Genomic DNA, 25729 nt, shown 5'->3' with positions numbered 1-25729 from the left:
GCAACTTTGCAGAAGACAGTCAAGAAGCTGTGGATTTGGGAGACCTGCTTCAAACGGAAACAGTTTAACTCCCCCTCCCATTCCACAGACAGCATGTCCATCATGGGCCTCCTGCAGTGCCACAATGATGCCACCCGCAGGTTGCAGGAACAGCAACTCATATTCCGCTTGGGAACCCTGCAGCCAAATGGTATCAATGTGGACTTCACAAGCTTCAAAATCTCCCCTTCCCCCACTGCATCCCAAAACCAGCCCAGCCTGTCTCCGCCTCTCTAACCTGTTCTTCCTCTCACCCATCCCTTCCTCCCACCTCAAGCCGCACCTCCATTTCCTACCTACTAACCTCATCCCACCTCCTTGACATGTCCGTCTTCCCTGGACTGACCTATCCCCTCCCTACCTCCCCACCTATACTCTCCTCTCCACCTATCTTCTTTTCTCTCCATCTTCAGTCCGCCTCCCCCTCTCTCCCTATTTATTCCAGAACCCTCTCCCCATCCCCCTCTCTGATGAAGGGTGTAGGCCTGAAATGCCAGCTTTTGTGCTCCTGAGATGCTGCTTGGCCTGCTGTGTTCATCTAGCTTCACACTTTGTTATCTTGGATTCTCCAGCATCTGCAGTTCCCATTATCACTCACTCAAACGGAAACATTTTGGCATTGGTAGCGGCGAGGATATAAGTGTGGGAAAGTATATCTCACTGACTTGATTGAGTTTTTTGAAGAAGTAACAAAGCAAATTGATTAGAGCAGTGCAGTGGACGTGATCTATACGGACTTCGGTAAGGCGTTGGACAAGATTCCTCATGGTAGACTTGGTTAGCAAGGTTACATCACATGGAAAACAGGGAGAACTAGCCCTTTGAAATTAGAACTGGCTCAAAGTCAGAAAACAGAAAGTGATAGTGGAAGGTTGGTTTTCAGACTGGAGGCCTGTGACCAGCCGTGTGCCACAAAGATTGTTGCTAGGTCCATTGCTTTTCTTCATTTACATAAATGATTTGGATGTGAACATAGGAAGTATGTTTAACAAGACTGCAGATGATACAAAAATTGGAGGTATAGGTCGTAGCAGAGAAGGTAACCTCAGATTACAACAGGATTTTGATAAGATGAGGCAATGGGCTGATGAGTGGCAGATAGATTTTAATTTAGATAAATCTGAGGTGCTACATTTTGGAAAGGTAAATCAGGGCAGGACTTAAAGGCTTATTGGTAAGGTCCTGGGGAGTGCTGCTGAACAAAGAGATCTTAGAGTGCAGGTTCATAGTTCCTTGAAAGTGGAGTTGCAGGTGGTCAGGATAGTGAAGAAAGCATTTGGTACCCTTGCCTTTATTGGTCAGTGCATTGAGTACAGGAAGCCATGTTGTGGCTCTACAGGACATTGGTTAGGCCACTTTTGGAATACTGTATGCAATTCTGGTCTCCCTGGGGCATAGGTTTTAGGTGAGAGGGGAATGATTAAAGGATCCAAGAGGCAACCTCTTCACCCAGTGGATGGTGTGTGTATGGAATGAGCTGCCAGGCGAAGTTATGGAGGCTGGCACAATTACAACATTTAAAAGGCATTCGAATGGGTATATGTGTAGAAAGGGTTTAGAGGGATATGGGCCAAATGCTGGCAAATTTAGGATATCAGTTCGGCATGGATGAGTTGAACTGAATGGTCTTTTTCCATCCTGTATCTCTCCATAACTCTTTTTGACTAAATTCTATGATCCTTAGAGAGGATATAATGATCGTACTCCACAGGGCAGTGGCTTCCCCTAATATTTTTATCTCAGCAAGCCTACGAAACTGTTAAATTTGAGATCCTGGAAACTCCTTCAGGCACTGATATGTGCAGCTGCAATGGCAGCGGTCTGAATTTACAAGGTATCAAGCCACACTTGTATGGTGCCGACATTCAGTGATTAGTCTGTGTGCTGCTATAGAAGCTGAAAGACACTGACAACCAATCCTGCTGTCTCTGCACTCATTTGTGCCAGTTGAGACCCATTAGTGGCCAATTTACAAACACTTGAAGGCCACTTCCCATATCTACTGATCTTTCATGATCAGCAGACTGAAACTGATGATAATCCAAAACTCAAGAAAAAGGAGAGTATTACTCATACAGGCCTATTGTTTTGATTGAAGACCACTCCTCACCCAAACTCCAAACACACCTTGTTTACCCTCTTCCACTGCCCTGTTCACACTGACCTCAATCTTCGTTGTCCAGTCACATTGTTCGAGCCAAGCTGGCATGCTGTGACTTCATTTCTCATTTATCCTGTTTCCAACTCCAGTGATAAATTTTGTGGTGGACTGACTGCAGTAGTAGCAGAGGCACCTGCTCCTGGCTCCTCCCCAGACAGGAGCAGAAGTCTTGCCTTTAGATAATTAAAGTTCCTAAAGGTTTGGGTGGGAGGAGATGCCATCTGTCCATGATGCCATTTGCTAGACACAAAACTTGATGCATTATTGTTAGGTGTGCAACTGTTTACATGGAGTCAGCCACCACATCATGATTGGAACAGATGCCAAACAGGAACCAGATTCCTCCATTTTCCTTGATGAAAAGCAGTCCAGCATTTCTAAGTGCCTGTTAGTCAGACTGTTTCTTTGCACCATTTCTTCCAAGTCCTCATCTGAGTTTTCTGCAGTAAAACACAGAAGCACATGTGATTTTCTTTGGCCTGGTTGTGGCACACTTCTGCCTCGTGATTTGCCATATGTAAATCCTATACATATGCTATCCTCTAAACTATATAGTGCTGGCATCTGAACAGGTAGATTTAATGTCAGATTAGATAACGTGTTTCATTTTCATCACTCTCGCTCAATTCTATGGCAGGAGAAATCAAAAGTTACATAGCTGCACTAATACCATTTGTAAATGTTAATATGTTATAGGATGTGGGTGATGTGACATTGGGATTTCCTGCAGTCTGCTCCACAGGGTTGAGGACTTGCAGCCACATATTTCACTCACTGTCAGCCTCCCCGGTATTACAATTAGTTGCTGCTGCCACCTTTCATGGGCCATCTGGAAGCAGTGCTAAGTATGTAAGGGCAAGGCCAGGCTACAAATGTGAGCTGTACGTTATGGTAGATTGTGATTGTTGGGAGGCAAATGAAGAGAGCCTGTGAATGAAAGCATTAAGAGGTCATTGGTGCTGTTGTTAGGAATGGTATGTGAACATGCATTCACTGACTTTGACTATTCTTGTGAACTTATTAAACATTTTCTGCTGCATCTGCGTCCTCAGGGCTGGACTGCTGCCGTTGACTGTGATAATTAAATGCTCCTGTTGCCTTCTTGGTTTCTGTCTGGAGAACGTCCTTGACTACCTATTCTAGGTTTACTTGACTCAGGCTTGTTGGTTTAAAAATGGCAACAGGAGTCCTATTGTCGTATTGCACACTAATTGATATTTTAAAAGATCTATCACCTGAATAGGATGGCTGTTCCATCCAGTCAACATTAGACCTAGTGAATGTTTCTTTTATGATTAGGATGGCAATAAATGATCAGTCACTGACCACAATTTTGCTGTGTTACTGTCCGATTTCTATGCTTGGTCCTCAAAATGACTCATTCCTCAACTCTGTCTTCTTTGAACAGGTGGAGCACAGCCAGGCCTTGGAGCTAAAGCAGCCAAGCTAGGTAAATCAGAATGATTTATGTTGACTGGAATTGCCAAACCATCCAGTAAAGCAAATACAATGATTGCAGTATGTCCATCAGGCCACATGTTTGATTCATCATGATTACTACATCTGGGGTTTGAGGAGGTCATGCTGGATTGTGTCACGTTAGTAATTAGAAATGTACAAGAGCAGCAATTAAGTTACCTAATAATTCAAACAGTTTCCTGTCAAGTGAAAGTAATTTGAGGAAGACCAGATATATCTTGCTTTTTTGTTATATTTTGTAAATATCATGTATAAGTTGATTGCCTCCAAAGGAGTTGATGAACATTCTCCAGTCTGAAGGAAATTTCCATTCACCAAATAGAAACTAAACACAATTTGAAAGAGCAGTGGATGTTAAAACCAGACCATATAATTACAGGAGCATATGGAAATATAGTTATGGGGATTCAATGGCATAATGATAAAGGAGTCTCAGCCCTTTAAAATATATTGGTGAGAAGCACTATGGAATGGATGCCAAACTGACCATAACACTGTGGTGCAAGAAGTCATTCAAGTGAGGGGAGTGAAAAAGAATACGTTGGTGACATGGGATGGCACTGTCAGAAGAGTAAATTCTATTCTCTTCAGCAAGACTGGGAGTTCTTTAGGTTGTATGGTCTATCCTTTGTCAGGGTTAAAGATGTCTCCTCAAGCCTGAACAAGAACTTGAAGGAAGAGGGGGAGGATTCAGTTTCCATGGTGTCTGTGACGTAGTGTAAGTTCTAGAGATTTGAATACAGAGGCATTTGATAAAGCTTTAAACTAATGAAATGGAGGTGGCAAAGGATTTAGTCAGAATCAGTAAGGGAAATATCAAGGCTCTAGAGAAGAGCAGAATATTGGGTAAAAGTTAAATAGAGTTAGCTAGAAGAGGCCATGCGACTAAGAATAACAAGACATTGGGAACTAAGGTGATATCAAGTAAAATCAATAATTCTAAGAAAAAAAAACACTGTACCTAATTACGTTAACTATTTGCAACAAGTTGGATGAATTAATACCACACATAGAAATGAATGGGTTTGATCCAATAGACCCTTGGACAACTGTCTGTATGGAGTTTGCATATTCTCCTGGTGTCTACGTGGGTTTCCTCTGGGTGCTCCGATTTCCTCCCACAGTCCAAAAATGTGCAGGTCGGGTGGATTGGCTGTGCTAAATTGCCCTTAGTGTTCAGGGATGTGTAGATTATGTGGGGTATAGGGGGATGGATCTGGATGGGATGCTCCAAGGGTCTGTGTGGACTTGTTGGGCCAAAGGGCATGTTTCCACACTGTAGGGATTCTATGATCTATGATCTAATAACTATTATAGAAACAAATCTGTTACACGATCTAGGTTGGGAACTAAATACTCAAGGATATATATCCTTTGGAAGAAAATATTGAGCAAAAATGCAAAAACAGGCAGAACAGTCGACAAACTAAAAAAGAGTAATTTTATTATCTCAGGAAAGACAGAAGTAGAATAAGTTTGGCTTGAGCTAAGAAATGTAATATAAATTGCAGGACATTTATAGTCAGTGAAGAGGTAATGATGAGGTGACTCTTACATCAGTAAAAGAGAAGATATCAGACTGGAAGAAGCAAATGAGAGATCTTAAACACTACACTAGAGAGTTTTATTTCGTAACCAGCAATGTACAGATGTTAATAAGAGTGTTACAGTACATCAGGAGTAGAACAGCCTTACTTAAAGGTAAGGAGCCAAGAGCCTTGGGCACAATGAGTGTGCAGACACCCAGAACCCAGAGAAACCAAGGACAAGTATCTACAGATATCAGTATCAGCTTAGGCATATAATGAAAGGAGAAACAGCAAGGGTCAGGAAATATTGATGAGAGTTATTTATAAGTCTTCTAATGGTAATTAAAGTATTGTAGAAAGTACAAATCTAGCAGTTGGAAGTGCCTTTGAGAAGGGCAATACATAGGAGCAGGAGGAGGCCATTTAGCCCTTCGAACCTGCTCAGCCATTCTTCACGATCATGGCTGATCATCCATCTCAATTGCCTAATCCTGCTTTCTCCCCATAACCTTTGATCCTATTTGCCCCAAGTACTGTATCTAAAGAACAAAGAAAATTACAGCACAGGTACAGGCCCTTCGGCCCTCCAAGCCTGCGCCGATCAAGATCCTCTGTCTAACCTGTCATCTATTTTCTAAGGGCCTGTATCCCTTTGCTCCCTGCCCATCCATGTACCTGTCCAAATATATCTTAAAAGACGCTAACGTGTCTGCGTCTACCACCTCCGCTGGCAACGCGTTCCTGCACCCACCACCCTCTGTGTAAAGAATTTTCCACGCATATCTCCCTTAAACTTTCCTCCTCTCACTTTGACCTCTAGTAATTGAGTTCCTCACTCTGGGAAAAAGCTTCTTGCTATCCACCCTGTCTATACCCCTCATGATTTTGTAGACCTCAATCAGGTCCCCCCTCAATCTCCGTCTTTCTAATGAAAATAATCCTAATCTACTCAACCTCTCTTCATAGCTAGCACCCTCCATACCAGGCAACATCCTGGTGAACCTCCTCTGCACCCTCTCTGAAGCATCCACATCCTTTTGGTAATGTGGCGACCAGAACTGTACACAGTATCTAGTAGCCTGTGAATACATTCACTGTTTTGGCATCAACTACTTCCTAATGAATTCCGCAGGCTCGCCACTCTTTGGGTGAAGAAATACCTCCTCAGCACTTTCCTAAATCATTTACCCCTAATCTTCATACTGTGACCCCTGGTTCTGGACACACCCATCATTAGGAACATCCTCCCTACATATACCCTGTCCAGTCTTATTAGAATTTTATAAGTCTCTAATGAGATCCTCCTTATTAGTCTGAAGTCCAGTGAAAACAATCCCAACCTAGTTAATCCCTCATCATACGTCAGACTGGCCATTCCAGGAATCAGCGTGTTAAACCTTCGCTGCACTCCCTCGAGAGCAAGAGCATCCTTCCTCAGAAAAGGAGATCAAACCTGAAATATGAGGGACTTCAATTTTTGTACAAACCGTGCAAATCAAACTTAGATTAAAGTGTGGAGGACAGCTTCATGCAATTCATAAAATATATTTTTCCAAATCAGAATGTTGAGGAACCAGCTTGAAAGAAAATTACTGTGGTTCTAGTATCTTAAGTGGAGCTGAGTCCACAAAAAGATAGCCATGATCTTATTGAATGGTGGAGCAGGCTTGCTGGGCCAGATAGCCTACTCCTGCTCCTATGTGTTATGTTCCTACGTAGTATTACAAAATAAGAAGTGGTTAATTCATAACTTTTATCAAAGGGACCTCTAGGGCAAAATGTTAACAGTTTGATGCATTTACATTGAGTTTGAAAGTAATTTAGTTGAATTTGAAACAAGTTATAACTCTAAACAAAGGAAAATATATGCTTATGAAGAGACAGTTAGTTAAGGTAGAATGAAAAATTATAAATAAATGTCTAGCCGGCTAAGCTCACATCTCATGAGTGAATAAAAAGCTATATGCTGCTGGATAAGCAATATCTGTCATTTATGAACTGCTACATAATTTGCAACAAAGGTACATTCCAATATTGCACAGTACCTTTCAGATAAAATGGTTCAACTGTGATTAACAAACGAAGATAAAGATAATGATTGGATTGGGGAAAGAGGGTACAATGTTGTCAAATGGAACACAGCCTGAGGATTGGTAAGATATTAAAATTCAGTAAATTAAGTCTGAGAAATTGAGGAGGAAAGGGAAAATAAAATACAAGAGTAGTTCAGCAAGGAAGAAACTGTAAATATTTTTGTAGATATGTAGTGGTAAAAGATCAGTGAAAGCAAATCATGGTAAATTAGAGTTTAGAGGCAAAGACAACTGAAACTATAATGGAGAATGAAGTAGTAAGGCATGAAACAAATATTTTGCATGTATCTTCCAGAAATAAAGTGAAACAAAGCCTTGGTCAGTATATCATATAAAAGGTGTTAGTGGGACCAAGTGGTGACAAACACATTGGATCTAATGACCTAATTATAGACAAAGTGTTAAAATCTATTATTAGGGATGTTGTGACAACAGTTAGAAAATCATAACATGATTAATACAGACCACACAGATACATAAAAAGGATATTATTTTGAAAAAGCTGGTCAGTTTTTGAAGATTTGATCAATAACATGGATTAGGGAGGAGCACTGAATATACTGCATTTGGTATTCCAAAGATTCCTAGGTATCCCTAACCTGAGGTTATTTTGCAAATTTAGAACTCATGAAATTGGGAAAAAATATATATGTATTACCTTGGATTCAGAATAAGTAGTAGTAAGTAAGTAAATGGTAAGCAAGTAGTTTATTAGCCTTTGGCACAAAGGGAATTGCAGTATAAGTGATCATAATGTAAATTTACAGGGCATTGATAAAACCATATTTTAAAAACTGGGTGGTGTTTTGGCTTGCTTATCTATTTGCCTAAGAGGGAGTGCAATAAAGGTTCACAATATAGGTCCTGAGAATGAGAGCATCATCCCATGAGAAGAGATTGAGTAAAGAAATCTACACCTATGCATTTGAAATTGCTATACACTTGATTTCTATTTGAAATAAAATGGTTATTAATCCTAATACTTACCGCTCAATGATAAATTTACAAAGCTTCTCATCAGAGGCTTATTAATGATAATTGGATTTTTCACATTCTTATTCTCCTTCAGGGCAAGGAGGCTACGGTGGATACCTACCCTATTATCAACCTGGTAAGAACCTCTGATATATTTTTTAGTCTTCATATACTTCACATATGAAGAGGACCCAAAATTGTATGAATTTCAAAGAAAAATGTTGATGCTGATTTAAATTTAACCTAGAGACGAGTCTTATTCTGTAAGAAAGTTTTCATATTTAAACCATAATAAGATTTCAACTTCCTTATTCATCTGGAGGAAAAGAATATTGCATATTCTTACTCAACAGGAGTGGTTACACCAATGAAGCAACCTTTAAGTAGTTTTAGAACAAGCTGTTACACAAGCATACGCTTACCAGAAGTTGCCCAGTGCAGTGATCATGATTATTATCTTTGCTTATTTTAACGTAGTCTATTGATCCATATAGATTGAATTACAATAATATAATAACCCACATTCATCTTTTAACGTAACTAAACACTGGGTCTCTAGAGGTTTTGGATGGTCAGTATGTGGCAAATTAGTCATCAGTAATTTTTTAATTTATTGTATTAATCTTAAGCAGGAATTGATGTGATACTCAAGACTACCATGCCTGACACAACACTGTAGCAATTTAAATCGTTTTATTTAAAAACAAATGACCATTTTGATATTGGGTGTTGAATCATGCTGCTGCGTTCTAGAATGGAATACACACTGACATTGAAAAATGTGCAAGACAGGGAGAAACGAACAGTACAAGAAAAGAGATAAAGATACTCAAAGTGTAATACTTATTAATAAGGTTTATCAGTAGTCTGTTCTCTGATAAAGACAGCACTGACAGGGTAGTGATTTGTTTAGAAGGTGCAAAGATTTAGTAAAGAATGAATAAACTAGCATGAGGAGTGGAAGGTTGAGTCAATGTTGGTTTTGCAAATGAGCATATACTTCAGAGATAGTAATCTCTAGAAGATTTAGCATTTTGGAAAACTAGGTGAAAATTATTTTATAGTTAGTCATTGGTGACAATAAGTAACTTGCAACTAAATTATAGAGGCAAACAATTCATTTAATCAAAACTTTTCACAAGACAACCAAAATTGATTTTGTGTAGGGCAATGTAGGGTAAGAATCCCATGCAGTTGAATCTCTAATATTAAAGTGGGAGCAGATGTGAGGAAATTGAGTCATAGTTAAAGTATAACATCTATTCGAAGATTAAAGGTGTTTTCGACTTGTTGGTGTCTTACAATCTGAATTACACATCTGTGAGGCAGCTCTGCAACCTTGCAGTATTAAACCTGGCTATCTTCCCAAACATCAAAATTATGTACCAATGGCAAACAGATCTATATTTAGTGGTGCAAAAAGACAGGGTGCTCACAACATTAACCTCTCATAACACTTGCTGACAAGTGTAAATGCAAAAGCACCTTAAATTAGGAAATGGAGGAATCATAGAAGAGAAGGATACAATAGAACAAACAAAGGAATTGCAATACACGACAGAAAATTTTGTTCTGATGGGGAAGAAAATACAAGGTTATCTTGTCATGCTTTTTTACCCTTTGAGTGGTAAGGGCGTGGAACGCCCAATGTAGTTAACTCAGCCACATTAGGGGCATTTAAACAGTTCTTGGATAAGCATATGGATGATGATGGGATAGTGTAGGGGGAGGGGCTTAGATTAGTTCACAGGTCAGCGCAACATCAAGGGCAGAAGGGCCTGTTCTGCGCTGTATTGTTCTATGTTCTATGATGGAGATAGCAGAAGCCTACCTTTGACTGATGTCAGCACCTTACAGAGGTGTACGGGAAAAGAAATTGGTAAGAGAGGCAGTTTTCATTTCCAATGTTGCCTAATAAATTACTTCTGAGGAGTTGGAATTGAAAGCTGGAAGGCTACTGATTGCGGGTTCCAAGTATTCAGCTTGGTACTGTAGAATTTCAAAGTTGAACTATGTTGGCAGTCAGAATGTCATATTAACTAAATCAATAAATATAAAGAACCATCTCAGGCCTTATTTCAGTCTCTTTATCATTTTTGAAGTCACATGAAGGGACATTCTGCCTAAGTTGAGCAATTGGTCATCATTTCAGGCCCTTTATTTTTATCTCTTTAATATTCATTTGCATATAGACGCATCTCTGTCTTTAAAAAATCCCGGGAACTTGTATTATCATTATTGACATTGCTGACAGCATATACCTATATCCAATACTTTGTCTTTGTATTTTGTTCCTCAGTTTAACCCTTCTTATATCCATATTTTCACGATCTCACATAATTTTAATCTGTCATGATTTATATCTAATTCTTGGCATCACCGTGAGTTATCATACAGTCCTTACAGTGTGGAAACAGGTAGTTCAACCCAACAAGCCCACACCGCTCCTCCGAAGGGCATCCCACCCAGACACATTTGCCTACCCCTGCATTTCCCCCCATGTCTAACCCATCCAACTGGAGGACTGGATAGATCTGCAGCTTGAGCCCTTGGATCCCTTGTTTTTAAGGCGTGATGTCCCAGAGTGGACTCAGGAGACCCCCAAGTGGGGCTCATGAATGGAAATCACTAATTCACTTCAACATACAAGTATCGTTTTGAAGATGGGTGTCCAAAAATAACATATAAACTTACACCTATGTCCTCACTGTTGATCTATTTATAGTTTTGGCAATGAAATATGCATTAAATTGTTTGGTTAGTCACTTAATGTCATCTACATGTGACAACATTCAATAAGTGGCTGATATTCGTTATCCAAGAAGCCTCCCCCCCGAATTATTTGTATGTATTTCATGCTCCTACTTCCAATATGCACTGTTCTTCTTCTTCAGTTCTCTGCATATACAGTTACATGATTTTTACTACATGTGGGGCAGGAAGGCATATCCCATACCTACCTCATCCAGAATGGGTGTCAAACATGATACTATTTTCATTATTCTGATCCACATGACAGCCATCTAAGCAACTGACCTAATTGTATTATGCCCTCCCACTACATCTTCTAATCTTTAAATACTTTTCAACACATCTGCCATCCTTTAATCAACTGAATCAACAGAGATCACACAGGTAAACACACTTTGATGAGGGAGCGAAAGATGGGGCTAAAGAACTCTCAGCAGGAAGCTGTCTGCCTAGAGTGCTCAGGGAGCATTTAATTTAATTAATTCAATCTTGGGAAATGGGCATTGTTAGCAATGCTGGCATTTACCTCTCATATTTAATTTCTGTTGAGAAGGTGGTGAATAACTACCTTCTTGAACTTCTCCAGTCCATCTGGATTAGGTACACATAGCGCTGGGTAGGAAGGGATTCTCCGGGATTTTAATTCAATAAGAATGAATAGTGCTGATAATTTCTAAGTCAAGATGGCATGTCTTGTAAATGTTCTAATGCATCTACTTCACCTTTTGCTCTGGGCTTTAGAGGCTGCAGGTTTGAAAGCCGATTTTTAAGAAACCACGATGAGTTGCTTCAATCTATCTTGTATATAGTATATACTGCAACAACTGTGTGCCTATGGTGGATGTAACAAATGTTCAAGTTGATGTTTTGGTTGCCAGCCCAAAGTACAAAAACATGCTTTGTCCTAGATGGAGTTGAAATTGTATTCCTGAAGCATGTCAGTTGTATTCCATCACACTTTTGACTTAGCCGTGATGAGGACGTGCTGGTGGATGAAGTCAGAAGTCACACGACACCAGGTTATAGTCCAACAGATTTATTTGAAATTAAAAGCTTTTTGGATTGTAGGTCCTTATCAGGTGAAGTGAGAGGGAAGCACAAACAACACAGAATTTATGGGCAGAGAGATCAAAAGATCATACAAATGGTATAAGTGGGGTGTCGAATTATGCGTCTGTGCAGGTGATCAAACATGTTAGACAGTGTGAGTAAAGTGTCAACAGCTAAATGACAAGCAAAGAAATGACCTATACTCTGAATAAATGAGGCAAAGGAATAACTACAAAAGATTAAGACTAAGGCAGTGCTAGAGATAAACCAAATGACTAGAATAACATGATAGGCATAAGAGTGACTTGCTGAGGGTCTAACCAAAGTAATAAGTAATCCAGAACTGTACAAACTGATTAAGATAGAGAGATCATAACAGTTTATCAAGGTTATGGTGTCCAAACAAGACAGTAAGGAAGATTTTACAGATACAGAACAGTGTGATGGGGCCCTGAGGCATGGTATATTGGCAAGACCATACAGACGTTACGCCAACAGATGAATGGACACCACTCAATAATTGCCAGTCAAGAATGTTCTCTCCCAGTCAGGAAACACTTCAGTGGTCAAGGACATTCAACTTCAATCATCTTCAGGTAAGAGTCCTCCAATGCGGCCTTCAAGATACTCAGCAACACAGAATCGCCGAGCAGAAACTAACAGCCAAGTTCTGTACCCATGAAGACGGCCTCGGCCATGATCTTAGGTTCATGTTGCCCTACATGTGACCCACCATACTGTTTTGTACCTGTAAAATCTTCTCTTACTGTCCTGTTTTAGTTAGCACTGCTGCCTCACAGCGCCAGGGACCCAGGTTCGATTGTGTGTGTGGACTTTGTACATTCTCCCTCTGTCTGCGTGGGTTTCTTCTGGGTGCACTGGTTTCTTCCCACAATCCAAAGATGTGCAGCGTAGGTGGATTAGCCATGCTAAATTGCCTATAGTGTCTAGGGATGCTTAGGTTAGGTTACTGCTTCAGGTTAGACATGGGAGGGGAACGGGTCTGGGTGGGAAGCTCTTTGGAGGGCGGTATGGACTTGTTGGGCTGAATGGCCTGTTTCCACACTGTAGGGACTCAGTGAACCCTATGAACAATGAACCATCACCTTGACAAATTGTTTTGATCTCTATACCTTAATTAGTTTGTACAATTTTCGATTACTTATTACTTTGGTTAGACCCTTGGCATGCAACTTTATACCTATCATGTTATTCCAGTCATTTGATTTATCTCCAGCATCATCTTATTCTTAAGTTTTTGTCATTATCTCTCTGCCTCATTTAATCACATTATAGGTCATCCCTTCACTTGCTATTCAGCTGTTGACACTTTACTCACACTATCGAACACTTTTGATTATCCTAATATTCAACACTCCACTCACACCATTTGTATGATCTTTTGATCTCTCTGCCCATTAATTCTATGTTCTGTCTGCTTCTCTTTCACTTCACCTGAAAAAGGGACTATGCTCCGAGAGCATGTGATTTCAAATAAACTTGTTGGTCTTTAACTTGGTGTCATGTGACTTCTGGCTTTTGACTTATGCCATTTAAATGGTGATAACCTTTTCAGTAAATCATAGAACCATACAGAAGAATCAGAGAATCCCTACAGTGTGGAAGCAGACCATTTGGCCCCTTGAGGCCACACAAACCTCCAAACAACATCTCACCCAGACGCACCCCACTATCCTATTCCTATAACCCTGCACTTCCCATGGCTAATCCACATAGTCTACACATCTCTGGACACTATAGGACAATTTAGCATGGCTAATCCACCTAAATGAGTTACTGTTTGCAGAATCCCCAGTCTTTGGCCTGACTAGTATTTATATGGCTCAACAGTGAATGGTAATGTTTGGGTATTCTGTGATGATGAACCTATTGAATGTCAAGTGGAGGTGGTTAGCTTATGTTTTGTTGAAGTTGCCTAGTGCTTGGCAATGTGTGGTACAACTGTTATTTTCCGTTTATCAACACAAACTTGAATGCTATCCAGCGCATGCTGCATGTGGGCATGGACTGCTTCAGTATCTGAAAAGTTGCAAATGGCGCAGAACATTAAGCAATCATCAAGAACATTCCTACTTTTGATCTTATGATGGTAGGAAGGTCTTTGATAAACACCTACAGATAGTTGAGCATAGGACACTGCCCCAAAGAATTCCTGTCGATTGGCCTCCACAACCAGACACATCTTCCTTTGTGTTAGATGAGGTGCCAGCCCATGGAGAGTTTTGCTCTGTGATTCTTACTGACTCTGATTTTAGTTCACTTTCTGAATGCTACACTCAAGTCAAATGCTGCTTTTATGTCAAGGGCTAATTCATCTGTGACATTCACCTTTTTAGTCCATGTTTAGAACAAAACTGTAATGAAGTCTGGAGCCAGATAGTGTAGACAGGATTCAAACTAAGCATCAGTGGGCAGGTTATTTGTGAATAAGTGCTACTTGATAGCATTGTCGATAACACTTTACATCGCTTTGCAGAAGGTTGAAAGTAAACTAATGGACTATAGCAATTTTAAAGTTATCTTACTTTTGTGGACAGGGCAAACATGGGTGAGTTTCCTTTTGTTAGGTAGATACCAGGACTGTAGCTGAACTGGAAATAATTTGACCAGAAGCACAGGTAATTTTGGAGCACCAACCTTCAGCATGACAACTGGGATGTCATTAGCGGCCATAGCCTTTGCTGTATCTAGTGTGCTAACCTTTTTCTTGATATCATGTAAATGAAATACATTTGACTGAAGACTAATATATATGATGTTTGGGTCCTCTGGAGAAGGCCAAGAAGGAAAACTAAACTTACACTTCTGACTAAATATAGTTCCAAATGTTTCAGGCTTGTTCTTTGCCATTTAAGTACAGGGTTAAATCACTAACATAACTGAATGTGAGAGAACTGCACAACTTTGATCTAATCATTGGTTGTAGAATTTCTTAGCTGCATGATGGTAATGACAGAGCAAAGGATTGCACAGGCCATGAGTTGACAGATTATGGCAGAATGCAATTCTGCAGTTCTGATGATGCAGAGTATTGAGCCAGGTTGTTTCTCAGTTTATCTCATCAAGCATAGTGAGGTGCCATACAACATTCGAAGTATGAAGACAGGATTTTGTTCTTACAAGCATTGTACTGTGATCATTCCTACCAGTACAGTCACAGATAGATGCATTGAGTAAACAGACTTTGGTGAGGACAGGAGATGTTGGTTTTTCTTTAAGATTTAATTATCAACACACTTAACTCTGAATCACAGAGTGCCTGGCTTTCACAGAATTTCAAGGCTTGAGCAAAAAGCATCAAGATTTCCATTTCAATGCAGTACTAAGGGACAGTCACACTGTTTGAGATGTCTTCCTTCAGATGAGAAATTAAATTGAGGTCCATTTGCCTGCTCCAGTTGAAGAAAAAGATTTATGGGATTATTTTAAAGACAAGCAGAGACATTGTACCCAGTGTCCAGACCGATATTGATGCTACTAGAATTATCTGGTCTTATCTGCTCTTTATTCTATTGGTGTTTGTGGAAACTTTTTGTGTGCTTTCTGCTCAACCACCTGCTGCTCCACGTTATCAGAGGGAACAGACACAGGGTTCGAGTTCAAAGGAGATTATACCTGTTCCACAGGATTTACATACAGATGATAAAATGTGATGATGTAGAATCAGGCTGTTCTGGCTTCTGCAACAGTTCTGTAATTTGCAGTCTCCTGTATGAAAACATTCTCAGTGAAACACATTTGATGAAGATATCTTGGAAGTTGTCATAATTCATTCAGAAGCAGTGCACATAATTTTTCACAGATGGCTCGTTGGAGACATTCTGTCCTCTCTGATGGCTCCTGAGGGGAGTCTTCTACCAAAATAATAGTATATTGGCCTCAAAAATGTTAACACTACTTCACTGTTTCCACAGGTGCTGCCGAACCTGTTGAGATTTTCCAGCACCGTATGTGGTATTCTGCATTTGTACCACTATCAATGCAGACAAGAGACGCAATAGGACTTATATGACCACAAGGGCAATTGTAGAACAATAATGATTTGATGAAAATGGAATTTAAATGCCTCAACAAATCTAGGAGCACCCTTAAATATGTCATATCAAGGGTCTTCAGGATGGTTTGTCAATTGCACAACTGAGGGGAGTAGAACTGCAGAAAATGAAAGATGTCGAGAATCAGGTATCTGAAAATAAATGAGGAGGAAGAATTGTCTTCCACAGAAGGTGGTTGAGGCCAAAACATTGAATGTTTTCAAGAAGGAGTCAGACATACTTCTTAAAGCTAAAGGGATCAAAGGGTACGGGAAGAAAGTGGGACTCTGGTCAGGACGGCAGTGGATGAGGATGCTCCAACCAGAGCTCCTCCATTCCTTTTGTTTCCTTCTTTTCCTTTCTCCCCATTTCGGTCTGTCAATGGGTCCTGGCCTGGTGTCTCGGCAGCTTGTGGCAGGTCCCCACCTGGTCACTCAGGGGCTCATGGTTCATCCTGGCCTGGTCTTTTGGCAGCTCATCGCGGGTCCTGGCCTGGTCTTTCGGCAGTATGTCAGTCAGTCTCTTGGCACTCATGGCAGTGTCTTAGCTCGGCATGAAACTGGCTCTGCCTAGTCATGTTCCCAAGGCACTGGGGGAGATCAGAGAGGTGGCAATTTCGGTACCAGCGACATTATCTGTGGTAGCAACTTCGAGAACAGACAGCAGATCGAGATAAGCAAAGGACTCCTTAAAGACTGTTGAACTTTTAACTTATTCTTTTATTTTCCTAATTTAAACCATGAAAGACTTTAATGTAAATTATTGCCGATTTCTTTATTTTTCAACTATTCTATGAAATAATGCTTAACATTTTAACCCTCTTTTCTCTTTCTACTTTGTACCTAATTTTTTTTGTACCTAGATACCTAATACGGTGCCATATGTGGTGAAATTATTCAATTTTCACCGTATTTCTGTACTTGAGTAAACATGACAAAAAAAATCTAAAATCGGAGTACTAATTTGGATGATCAGCCATGATCATATTGAATTTTATTCCTGCTTCTGTTTCTTCTGGATTTAATGTGAATAGGTTTTCAGATCCCCATCAGATATTAGGTAAGTAATTAAAGTATTAAAAGAGGCAAATAGCCTCAAAATTAATCCAGCATTCTGTTTCTAGTTGAGAAGATTTGGGTTCAAGTTTCACCTTTCCGAGAAACGTGCAATAACATGCCTGAACAGGTTGATTCAAAGTACAAACCCCCTTTGCTGATTGAAAATCAAATAAGAGAGGGTTGAGATGTGAAACAGAATTAAGAATTAAGTTGCTCTTATCTTTGATGGTTGCCAGGCTATTAGCCATGAGTCCAGGAATGGCTGTATCAATAATATCCAAGACCATCTTCTCCAAGGGAATTAGGTTATACAGGTAGGTCAGTTCCTGTGCCATTAACCCTTGCTGCCTGTAGTTTAGCATCGTTTTCCCTTGTAGGAGAAAGAGAAATGCATGAGTGAATATCATGCAATCTGTTTTACTGATGTGGCTATCACGATTGAATATCTGACAGTGTATGCAAATTGTTAAAATGTGAGTAATGCTTGCAGCAGTGCTAAAATGTTAAAGGTAAGTTGAAACATATTGCAATTCTAATGGATAGAAATTGCTGGTAGCTAAGTGGTGGACATGTACAGTACTGTGCAGCATATGAGGCTAGTTGTGTGCTTGGTGGGAGGTGATCTTTGAAAATGCATTCACCAACTTTGACCACGTGACATTACTGGGTTTTTTGAAATGTGTGTCCAGGTCTTGAAGCTTTGACTGCTGAGTTTGACCACCGTACCTCTATCTCCTCTGAGTATGTGACTTGACACATATTGATACAAAACCCTCCTTGCAATGCCCTCCATCAAGATATCCAGAGCACAGTATGGAAAGGTTAGGGAGCTGCTATCTAACATGTTGTGCCATTATTTCATGTTTCTCAGGTCAAGTTCACTTCCCACCTAACTGCGAACACCAGTTCTAGCCACAATACATCAATAGAGGTACAGGCCTGCATTAACCAGTGCAGGTTCAATTTCAATGGTTCTTGCCACGCATGACATTAACACTCCATTTATGTATCCAGTCCATCAACAATAATGTGAGCACTGCTTATGTCCCAAAATCTTTGAACTGAGTAGGCAGTGCGGGATTGCCATAATGCCTGTGTTCCAAGCAACAGTAACAGATTAATTTTATATTGCCATATTTGCTCAATTTTCAGTACCTATCAAAGTTAGTCACTAATCAATTGCCTTTACACTTGTACCATCAGGATAATACATTCAATATCACCTGCACATAGTGTGGAGAGCAGAAAACCATGATAATATTCATCCCCAACTTCATAAATCTGTGACAGCAATCTTAATTAGTCTGTCCTTAATGCCAATATATTTTGCTTTCCATAGCCAATTATAACTCAGTGGCCAGTCTTCTATGCATTCCATGCATATCAACTTTTAATAAAAGTATCTTATTCTCAAACATCTATAGAAAATCCAGATAAATTGTATCTACAAGCATATGGACATATAAATGAGTAGGCCATTCAGCCATTCAGGTGTGCTTCATATTTAATAAGACTATGGCTGATCTAATTGTCACCTCAAATCCACATTCCCATCTAACCCGATAACCTTTCAACCCTTTGCTTAACAATACCTCTGACTTAAAAGTAGTCAAGTCTTCTGCTTTGAAGACATATTTACAATGTTTCCCTGCACAACTGAGTTATCTGTTTAAAAATAAGTGGAATTATAAAGGATGATGACTTTTATTCTCATTGTGTTAAGAGTGAATACAACAAAGTTTTTTTCAATTTGTATTTATTTTCACCATTTTATCATGTGAGCCCAGCCCATTATGAAAGAGGGTGTATAAGCTGTCTTGATAAATCAATGTTTAATGGGTCAGATTTTGTGTTGCAGGTAAACCTCCTAAACAGTATGGGGCACTGAGCCAGTTTGGGTATCCTTATGGGAGAGGTATGAGCAACTAATACTGGATTCATTTGCATTGAATGTACACGTTATTTAGCTAACAGTTAAGCAATTGATCAAATCCGAATGTATTAATTAGCTCATAATATGCATATTTTAAATATAAAGTATCTATGACAACTGAGATCCAACTGAATCATTGTAATTGTGTACACTTCATTCTTTGTCCAAATACTATGTAATTTTAAACATCCATTAACATCAGTATTTATATAACATCTATCATGTAGTCAGGCATTTCACTGGAGTTCTACAAAGCAAAATTTACCAACAAGCTTTATGAAAAATATTGAGGTAAATCATCAAAGTGGTATATTTTAAAGAGTGTCTTAAAATAAGGAGAACAGTAAGAGATACAGAGAGGTGCATAAAGGGAATTCTAGAGCTTGACATTAGCAGCTGAAGTCACAGCATCTAATGGTGTAGCAATTAAAATCAAGAATGTTCAAGACCAGAATATGGATGCCTTTGAGGTTTGCAGGTCTGGACGAGATAGGGATCCAGGAAGCTGCAGAGTTGTTTGAAAGAAATTATGAAAAGTTTTATATCAAGACATTAGTGAACCAGGAATCAAGACAGCAAGCAATGAGTTGATGAATGAATTGAACTAAAACCCAGTTAACCACAGGCATCTCCAATTTCTTCATTGAAATCTCTGGAGCTTCCTTCATCTCTTGCTGAAACCACTTGAGAAGTTTCTTCAAAGAGCACTCTTAAGACTCTTAAAAGAACACTTAGAACATGCGCTAGAGGTTGCTCCACAGTGAACAATACTTAATGACAGGTGGAAAAATACATTAAATTCATTTGTGAAATGTTTGATACATTCTAAGTCTTTGATATGCAGGTAACGTATTTTGTCTGAAAGTTCTGGCGTTTAGGCTAGCCACTCTTTTAAAAATAGTGGTAGACATGAGATTGCTCTTCGAGGAATTGATGCAGAGGAACGGTACATTTAGAACAGAACTGCATTTGCGTGAGCTACTAGCATAGAAATTGTGCAATTTACAAGAATGGTGGACCTTTTTCTTCTCACCACCCTCAGTGTCTTCCTGTTACATCTCCTATCCACCATCCATGTCTTCCCGCTCAATAGATTTTCCCCACTGAATAATGAAGTCATGTAAAATGCTGCATCTGGAAAATCTGTGTCATAACCTGAGTTTTAAAGAGGATAGTTTTTGTCTGTTAACAGAATTGAAGTCCTGCAATTCTAAATAAGCTTTGCTGAACCTGAAATGTTAATTCTACTTTCTCTTCACAGAAACTGCCAGACCTGCTGAGTTTTTCCAGCAATTTCTGTTTCTGTTTCTGATTTACAAGATCCACAATTCATTCATTTTTTTATTCTGTAATTTAGCATTGTATTAGTCCAAGATGATGGAATGCCGCTGATTCTAATGTTATTTTTCCAGGCTAAACTTATTTTCAACCTGTAAAACATGTTAATCAAACTTTACCAAGGTTCAAACCTAAGCTAGAAAATTACGTGTTTTAATACAGTGGCCGATTGTACTGGTTCCTTGCAGATTTTGTATTTAATGATATGTAAATGTTCTGTAAGATGTTCAGGGGGAACAAAAGACACTTTTCAAAGTGAATGGAAGTTTTTTAACAATTTTCAAAGACATAACTATTTGTATTTAATCAGAACTGCTACCCCACAGTGTTAAGCTGTCAGAGATGTAAAATATCTTTGAGAAAAGAAAGAAAGCCCAGAACGTGATATTTCGAAATGTTCCAGTTGACTTGATTAATTTATAAGTCATTGCAATTAACTGGATTTCCTTGTTTGCATCATTGCATTTAAGGGGCCAGTCCAGACTCGAAACTGAATATGAACCTACTGGATCTCACCTAATTCAAATCATGTTCATAATACAGTGCGGGCATCCAATGATATCAATTACTGAACCAAATGAAATTGATCCATTGGTCTCATTTACTTATTACTAGTTAGCTGTAGGCAATAATTGAGACTCCTGTAAAGCACAAAGATTATCTAGAAGGGATCTTGTGTCACAATAGTTATGTCTTTACTCTGAGCTGGAAGTCCAGGTTGAAGTTTGACGTGCTTTGGAGATGAGTCAATGCAATGTGATATGATGGGTGCTGACAGGAAGAAGGATTAAATTTTCTCCCCTAGACCTAGTTTATATTTGATAGAAGGGTAAAGGTGAAAACTGGGATGTTTGAACTATTTTCAGGAAACTGTCGGGATAACAGGATATTTGATGAAAAATGAGGAGTGTCCTGGATGCCTGGTCCCCTAAATACAGGCAATAACTGCCATCTCCCTGGCATACCATCATTCAATCAATCTATTGAATCCCATTGGGCTGGCAGCTCTCTTCAGATACAGCTGCTTTGTCCTGGAGTGCTTTATCTCTGGGAATGGCTCCCAGTAGCCTGTCAAGTCCACTTGCTGAGTAGCGTATACTGATATATTTAACAATTTGGAACTAGTTTGTTTTTAGGAAATGAATATGGTGCTATTAAATGTTTAAGAGAACAACTCCATTTCTATTTGAAACTACTTATGGCAAAACTGCAGATCTATTATTTTGTTTACAAAATTCAAGTGTCTTCACATATTTTGGCATAATCTTTTTTAAATTCAATTCTACTGATTAGTTGACTTTGGCCTATTTCTGAACACCTTGTGGTTGAGAAAAAAGTAATTTTATCTAACTCAACAGCTTTTCTATGTTTTTGAAGGATCCCCTTGTGCAATGGGAAAATATTGTGGTCGAAGGAGAAAATAAATAAATACTTGGAAAAGAAGTGACCTCAAGAACTCTGGTGCTACTGCATGATTCGGAATGTAAAGGATGGTGTGGAATGGAACTCCCCTCACCACCGCCCCCCACCTTTCTTCATTTCATCTATGAAACAATTTGGCTGCATTCATTATCAGTATCTAATGGACTTTGTTATCAAAGAAGCTGTGCTATACACTGTGTGCTTCAAGCATTTAGGGACCAGCTTACAACTGAGTCCTTTGCTGTTAATCTCATAGTAAACACCATCCTTGACTTGATTTATTTTGTTTTGTGATTCTAACTCCAGTATTTTTAAGTTATAAAATTGTGTTATTAATTTTTAGTGGCTTGTGCTTTGCTTTACAAGATGTACTGTGAGTGATACCTGGATCGTACAGCTGGGCCGTAGCTCCAACCCCTGCCATAATTTTGGTGCTGTTGAAAATCTATTTTTGAGAGTGGCAGCTGTATTCATACAAATGATGGCTCAACCCTAATGAGTGGGGCCTGAAGTGACCAATGCAACTTTTGCATATTGTTTTTCTACACATTTGTCACATGGCTAACAAGACTTCACACTTGGAGGCCAAATTTAGCTTCCTAGCCAAAAGATTCCTGGAAAGGTCTGGCTACTTTGATTTGGTAGGCTTTGAAGTTTATACAAGCTGAATGACATTGGGGCAGATTTTTCCCCTCCTACACTTGAAGCTAATTAATTTCTTCCACACAATAAATTCAGGAATATTGGGCCAGCTATCTTATGTTATTTCTTTCCAACTTATTTTCCTGTACCCATTGTACCTGGATGGTTCAGAACTCTCAGGTTTGGGACAAAGAAAACCTATCCCAAGTTATGATAACATTAGTCCTTCATCATTGGCAGTGGTGTGGCTAGGATTTTACTACCTCCAGGATCAGGGTTAATAAACGAACTCTGCACATTTTAACAATCTGATTACCTCCGCAGCATTAATTGGTTATGATTTGTATTCGATTGAAATGACCTGTTGTAACTCAGCCAAATGAATTAGTTGGGTAACAAATTAATCCCACAAAGACATTTTGTTCCTAAAATAAAAACTTTCCAACTAACTCATGAAATTTCCCAATTTAGCATATTGTAAAGTGGTTCATAGTCCTGCTGTCAACAAATTTGCGTGCTGTTATAAATCTTTACTGCACAGTAGTGCAGTCTCAGGCATCATCTTCTAAGAAAAATTATATAATAAGAGGGTATATAGACATAATTGCACACGATTATTAGATTGTACCTGAAGGGGCTAACTGAATTGTGAAAATGCAGAAGCCCACCACAGCCACTCTTGGTAAAATTGTCCTTTCTCTTCTGCTTTCTGTCTGTTCTGTCTGTGTCCATTTTCTCTGGCCCTTTTTTTTCTCTTTGACTGTCTTATCTGCAAAGTAGAAATCATGATCAGCACTATTCTTGAAACATGTTTAAGCAGTAGATTTTTAAATAGCTCAATGCCTGGATCAAAATAAATTTGATATGAGCACCTTAAGATTCCGTCATAGATGCTGATCAGAGTTCCTGTTCTTAACATGACTCTCAATTTTCCATCATGCACTTCTTTTGATAAGTGATATGCTATCGTATGTAATACTTTACATCAGTTCTGCAATAATAAGTACTGTAGCAGATCTTGAGCCCCAACATTGGTGTATTGCTTCAGGTTTGGTGTAATGCCCATTTGCTGTATCTTCATAAACTGTATGAAAGAGAAAATACTGGATGGACAACAATTCAGTAACAGCTTTTAAAATAAACAGAATTGTTTAAATAAATATTGTCAGTAAGCAAATCATTGAACATTGTATATAACTAAATGTGTAAGCGAATGGAAAAATATCATCATGAAGACTCCAACGCTTTTGGCACTATGCAGTCGGCCAAGACGGTGGCAATCTATTAAATTTATGGTGACATGCAACTACACAGGGAGTGACTATGATAGCAACAAACAAGCAAGCACTCTGCTTTCCAGACCCTTATAACACTGACAGTTAGGCCTTCCTATAAAATCATTTGGCCCTGAAATCAGAAAGTTTAAGACTAATAAATAAAGAATTATAATTTATGTCATTCCTTTCATAATCACAAGGAATTCAAAATTGTTTTACAATTAAATATTTTAAAATATGGTCACTGGTATAGGGAATACAACAGATAATTTTCACACAATGAGGTTCCACAAGCAACAATGATGTAAATAACCAAGTAGTACATTAAAAATGCATTTAACATATAAATGCATCATTCCAATAGACCAGTTATAATGGTCAGAATCCAATTAAAGAGGATGCTGTTCACAAAAAAAGATTTTCAGAATTAAGTTGGTAATTTTTCAGCTAACATTCATGATAACCTCGAATTCTATTCCTAATGTAAATTTTATCTGAATTAGTTAATGAACAGGAGATGTTGTTATATAGTGGGTACTATGTCAGTCTCTGAGGTAGAATCTCAAGGTTCAAGACCCACTCCAGGAACTGATAGTTGCAGAGGTAAATTCATAATGTAGTCAACCAAGTGATGGTAATAGTTGAAAAACAAATTAGGCAAAGAGGTCCAGTTTAGCTTTGAGAAAGCTGCTAGATGAAAGAAATCCAGTCAACATTGTCTTCTGGGACTTTTAGGAAGCATTTCATAAGGTGCTTCACTCTGTCTTACCACACATTTCAATCATGTGAAGTATCAATACAAATTTAATGTGTTTGTAAGGGAACATACAAGCCATGAGCAGGAATTGCCCATTTAGCCTCTGTAACATTTAACAAAATCAAAAGGATAATCTGACTGTAATCATAAATCTGCATTCCAACCTACTGCTGATAACCTTTCCCCTACTTAGCAAGAATTTATCCATTGACACTGAATTTATCCAAACACTTAAAAACTCTGGAACTCTCCTTTGTGGCAGTGAAACAAAGACAGTCTGTGGAGTAAAGAAGTAACCTATCTTCTCTTTCAAATGGGCAGCTGAATATTTTTAACCATGACTCCTCGTTCTACATTCACCACAGGAGAAAAAATTCCTTCCATAGCTACACTGTCAAGATCCCTCAGGTTTTTATATGTTCCAATCAAATTGCCCCTTATTCTCCCAAATGCTAAGCGAATAGCCTGTCCAACCTTTTCTTAAGGTACAAAGTCATTTCAGGTATAACTCCAGTGAAAAATTTTTGAACTGTACCCAGCATGTTTACATTCTTCCTTTATTGAATTGAATTGAGTTAAATTTATTGTCACATACACTTGAATGAGTGCAGTGAAAAGTTCGCAAAGTCACCAATTATGGTACCATCTTAGGTACAAGATACCTAGGTACAGATAATTATGTATATGGTACAAAACTGAAAAAATAATAAATTTAAATCCAGTATAAGAAAAGAGAGGAAAAGAAAAGAAGTACTTGATTTACAGTCCTTTCACTGCTGTCCGTGCCAGGACCCATCCTCCAGAACACGCCAGGCTTCAACATTCAGGGCCTCGCCTCTCGGGCTCATCTCTCCGCAGCAAGCTCCCTGTGACAGCCTTCAGACTGGGACTCACCCACTTCCTGGCAGTCTCCAGTTTGGGACTTGCGTCTGCAGGGTGATTAGATTACCTACAGTGTTGAAACAGGCCCTTTGGCCCAGCAAGTCCGCACCACCCCTTGAAGCATCCCACCCAGACCCATTCCCCCTATAATGCACAGATCCCTGAACAGTATGGGCAATTTAACATGGCCGATCCACCTAACATGCACAACTTTGGACTGTGGGAGGAAACCAGAGCACCCGGAAAAAACCCATGCCGACACGGGAGAATGTGCAAACTCCACACAGA

At 39.1% G+C, this 25729-nt stretch overlaps 1 protein-coding gene across 11 annotated transcripts in view; it reads left to right on the top strand.

The window, feature by feature from the left end:
• The window catches only part of elna (elastin a), a 229937-nt gene extending 206252 nt beyond the window's left edge, over positions 1-23685 (top strand). For 9 of the 11 annotated variants that reach the window (XM_059655511.1, XM_059655521.1, XM_059655514.1 and 6 more), the window contains 4 exons: positions 3609-3650; positions 8371-8412; positions 19049-19105; positions 21839-23685. In XM_059655511.1, coding sequence (XP_059511494.1) covers positions 3609-3650; positions 8371-8412; positions 19049-19105; positions 21839-21885 — 188 coding nt within the window. In that variant the 3' untranslated portion in view covers positions 21886-23685. The remainder of the gene's footprint in view (positions 1-3608; positions 3651-8370; positions 8413-19048; positions 19106-21838) is intronic. The other 2 variants (XM_059655517.1, XM_059655519.1) reach the window with 1 other exon arrangement.
• Positions 23686-25729: the final 2044 nt, after the last annotated feature.

This window comes from Stegostoma tigrinum, chromosome 27 (genome assembly GCF_030684315.1).
Source record: "Stegostoma tigrinum isolate sSteTig4 chromosome 27, sSteTig4.hap1, whole genome shotgun sequence".
In the NCBI taxonomy this organism is placed as follows: domain Eukaryota; kingdom Metazoa; phylum Chordata; class Chondrichthyes; order Orectolobiformes; family Stegostomatidae; genus Stegostoma; species Stegostoma tigrinum.
The sequence above is the reverse complement of the archived record's forward strand: the minus strand, read 5'-3'. Positions and strand labels throughout refer to the sequence as shown.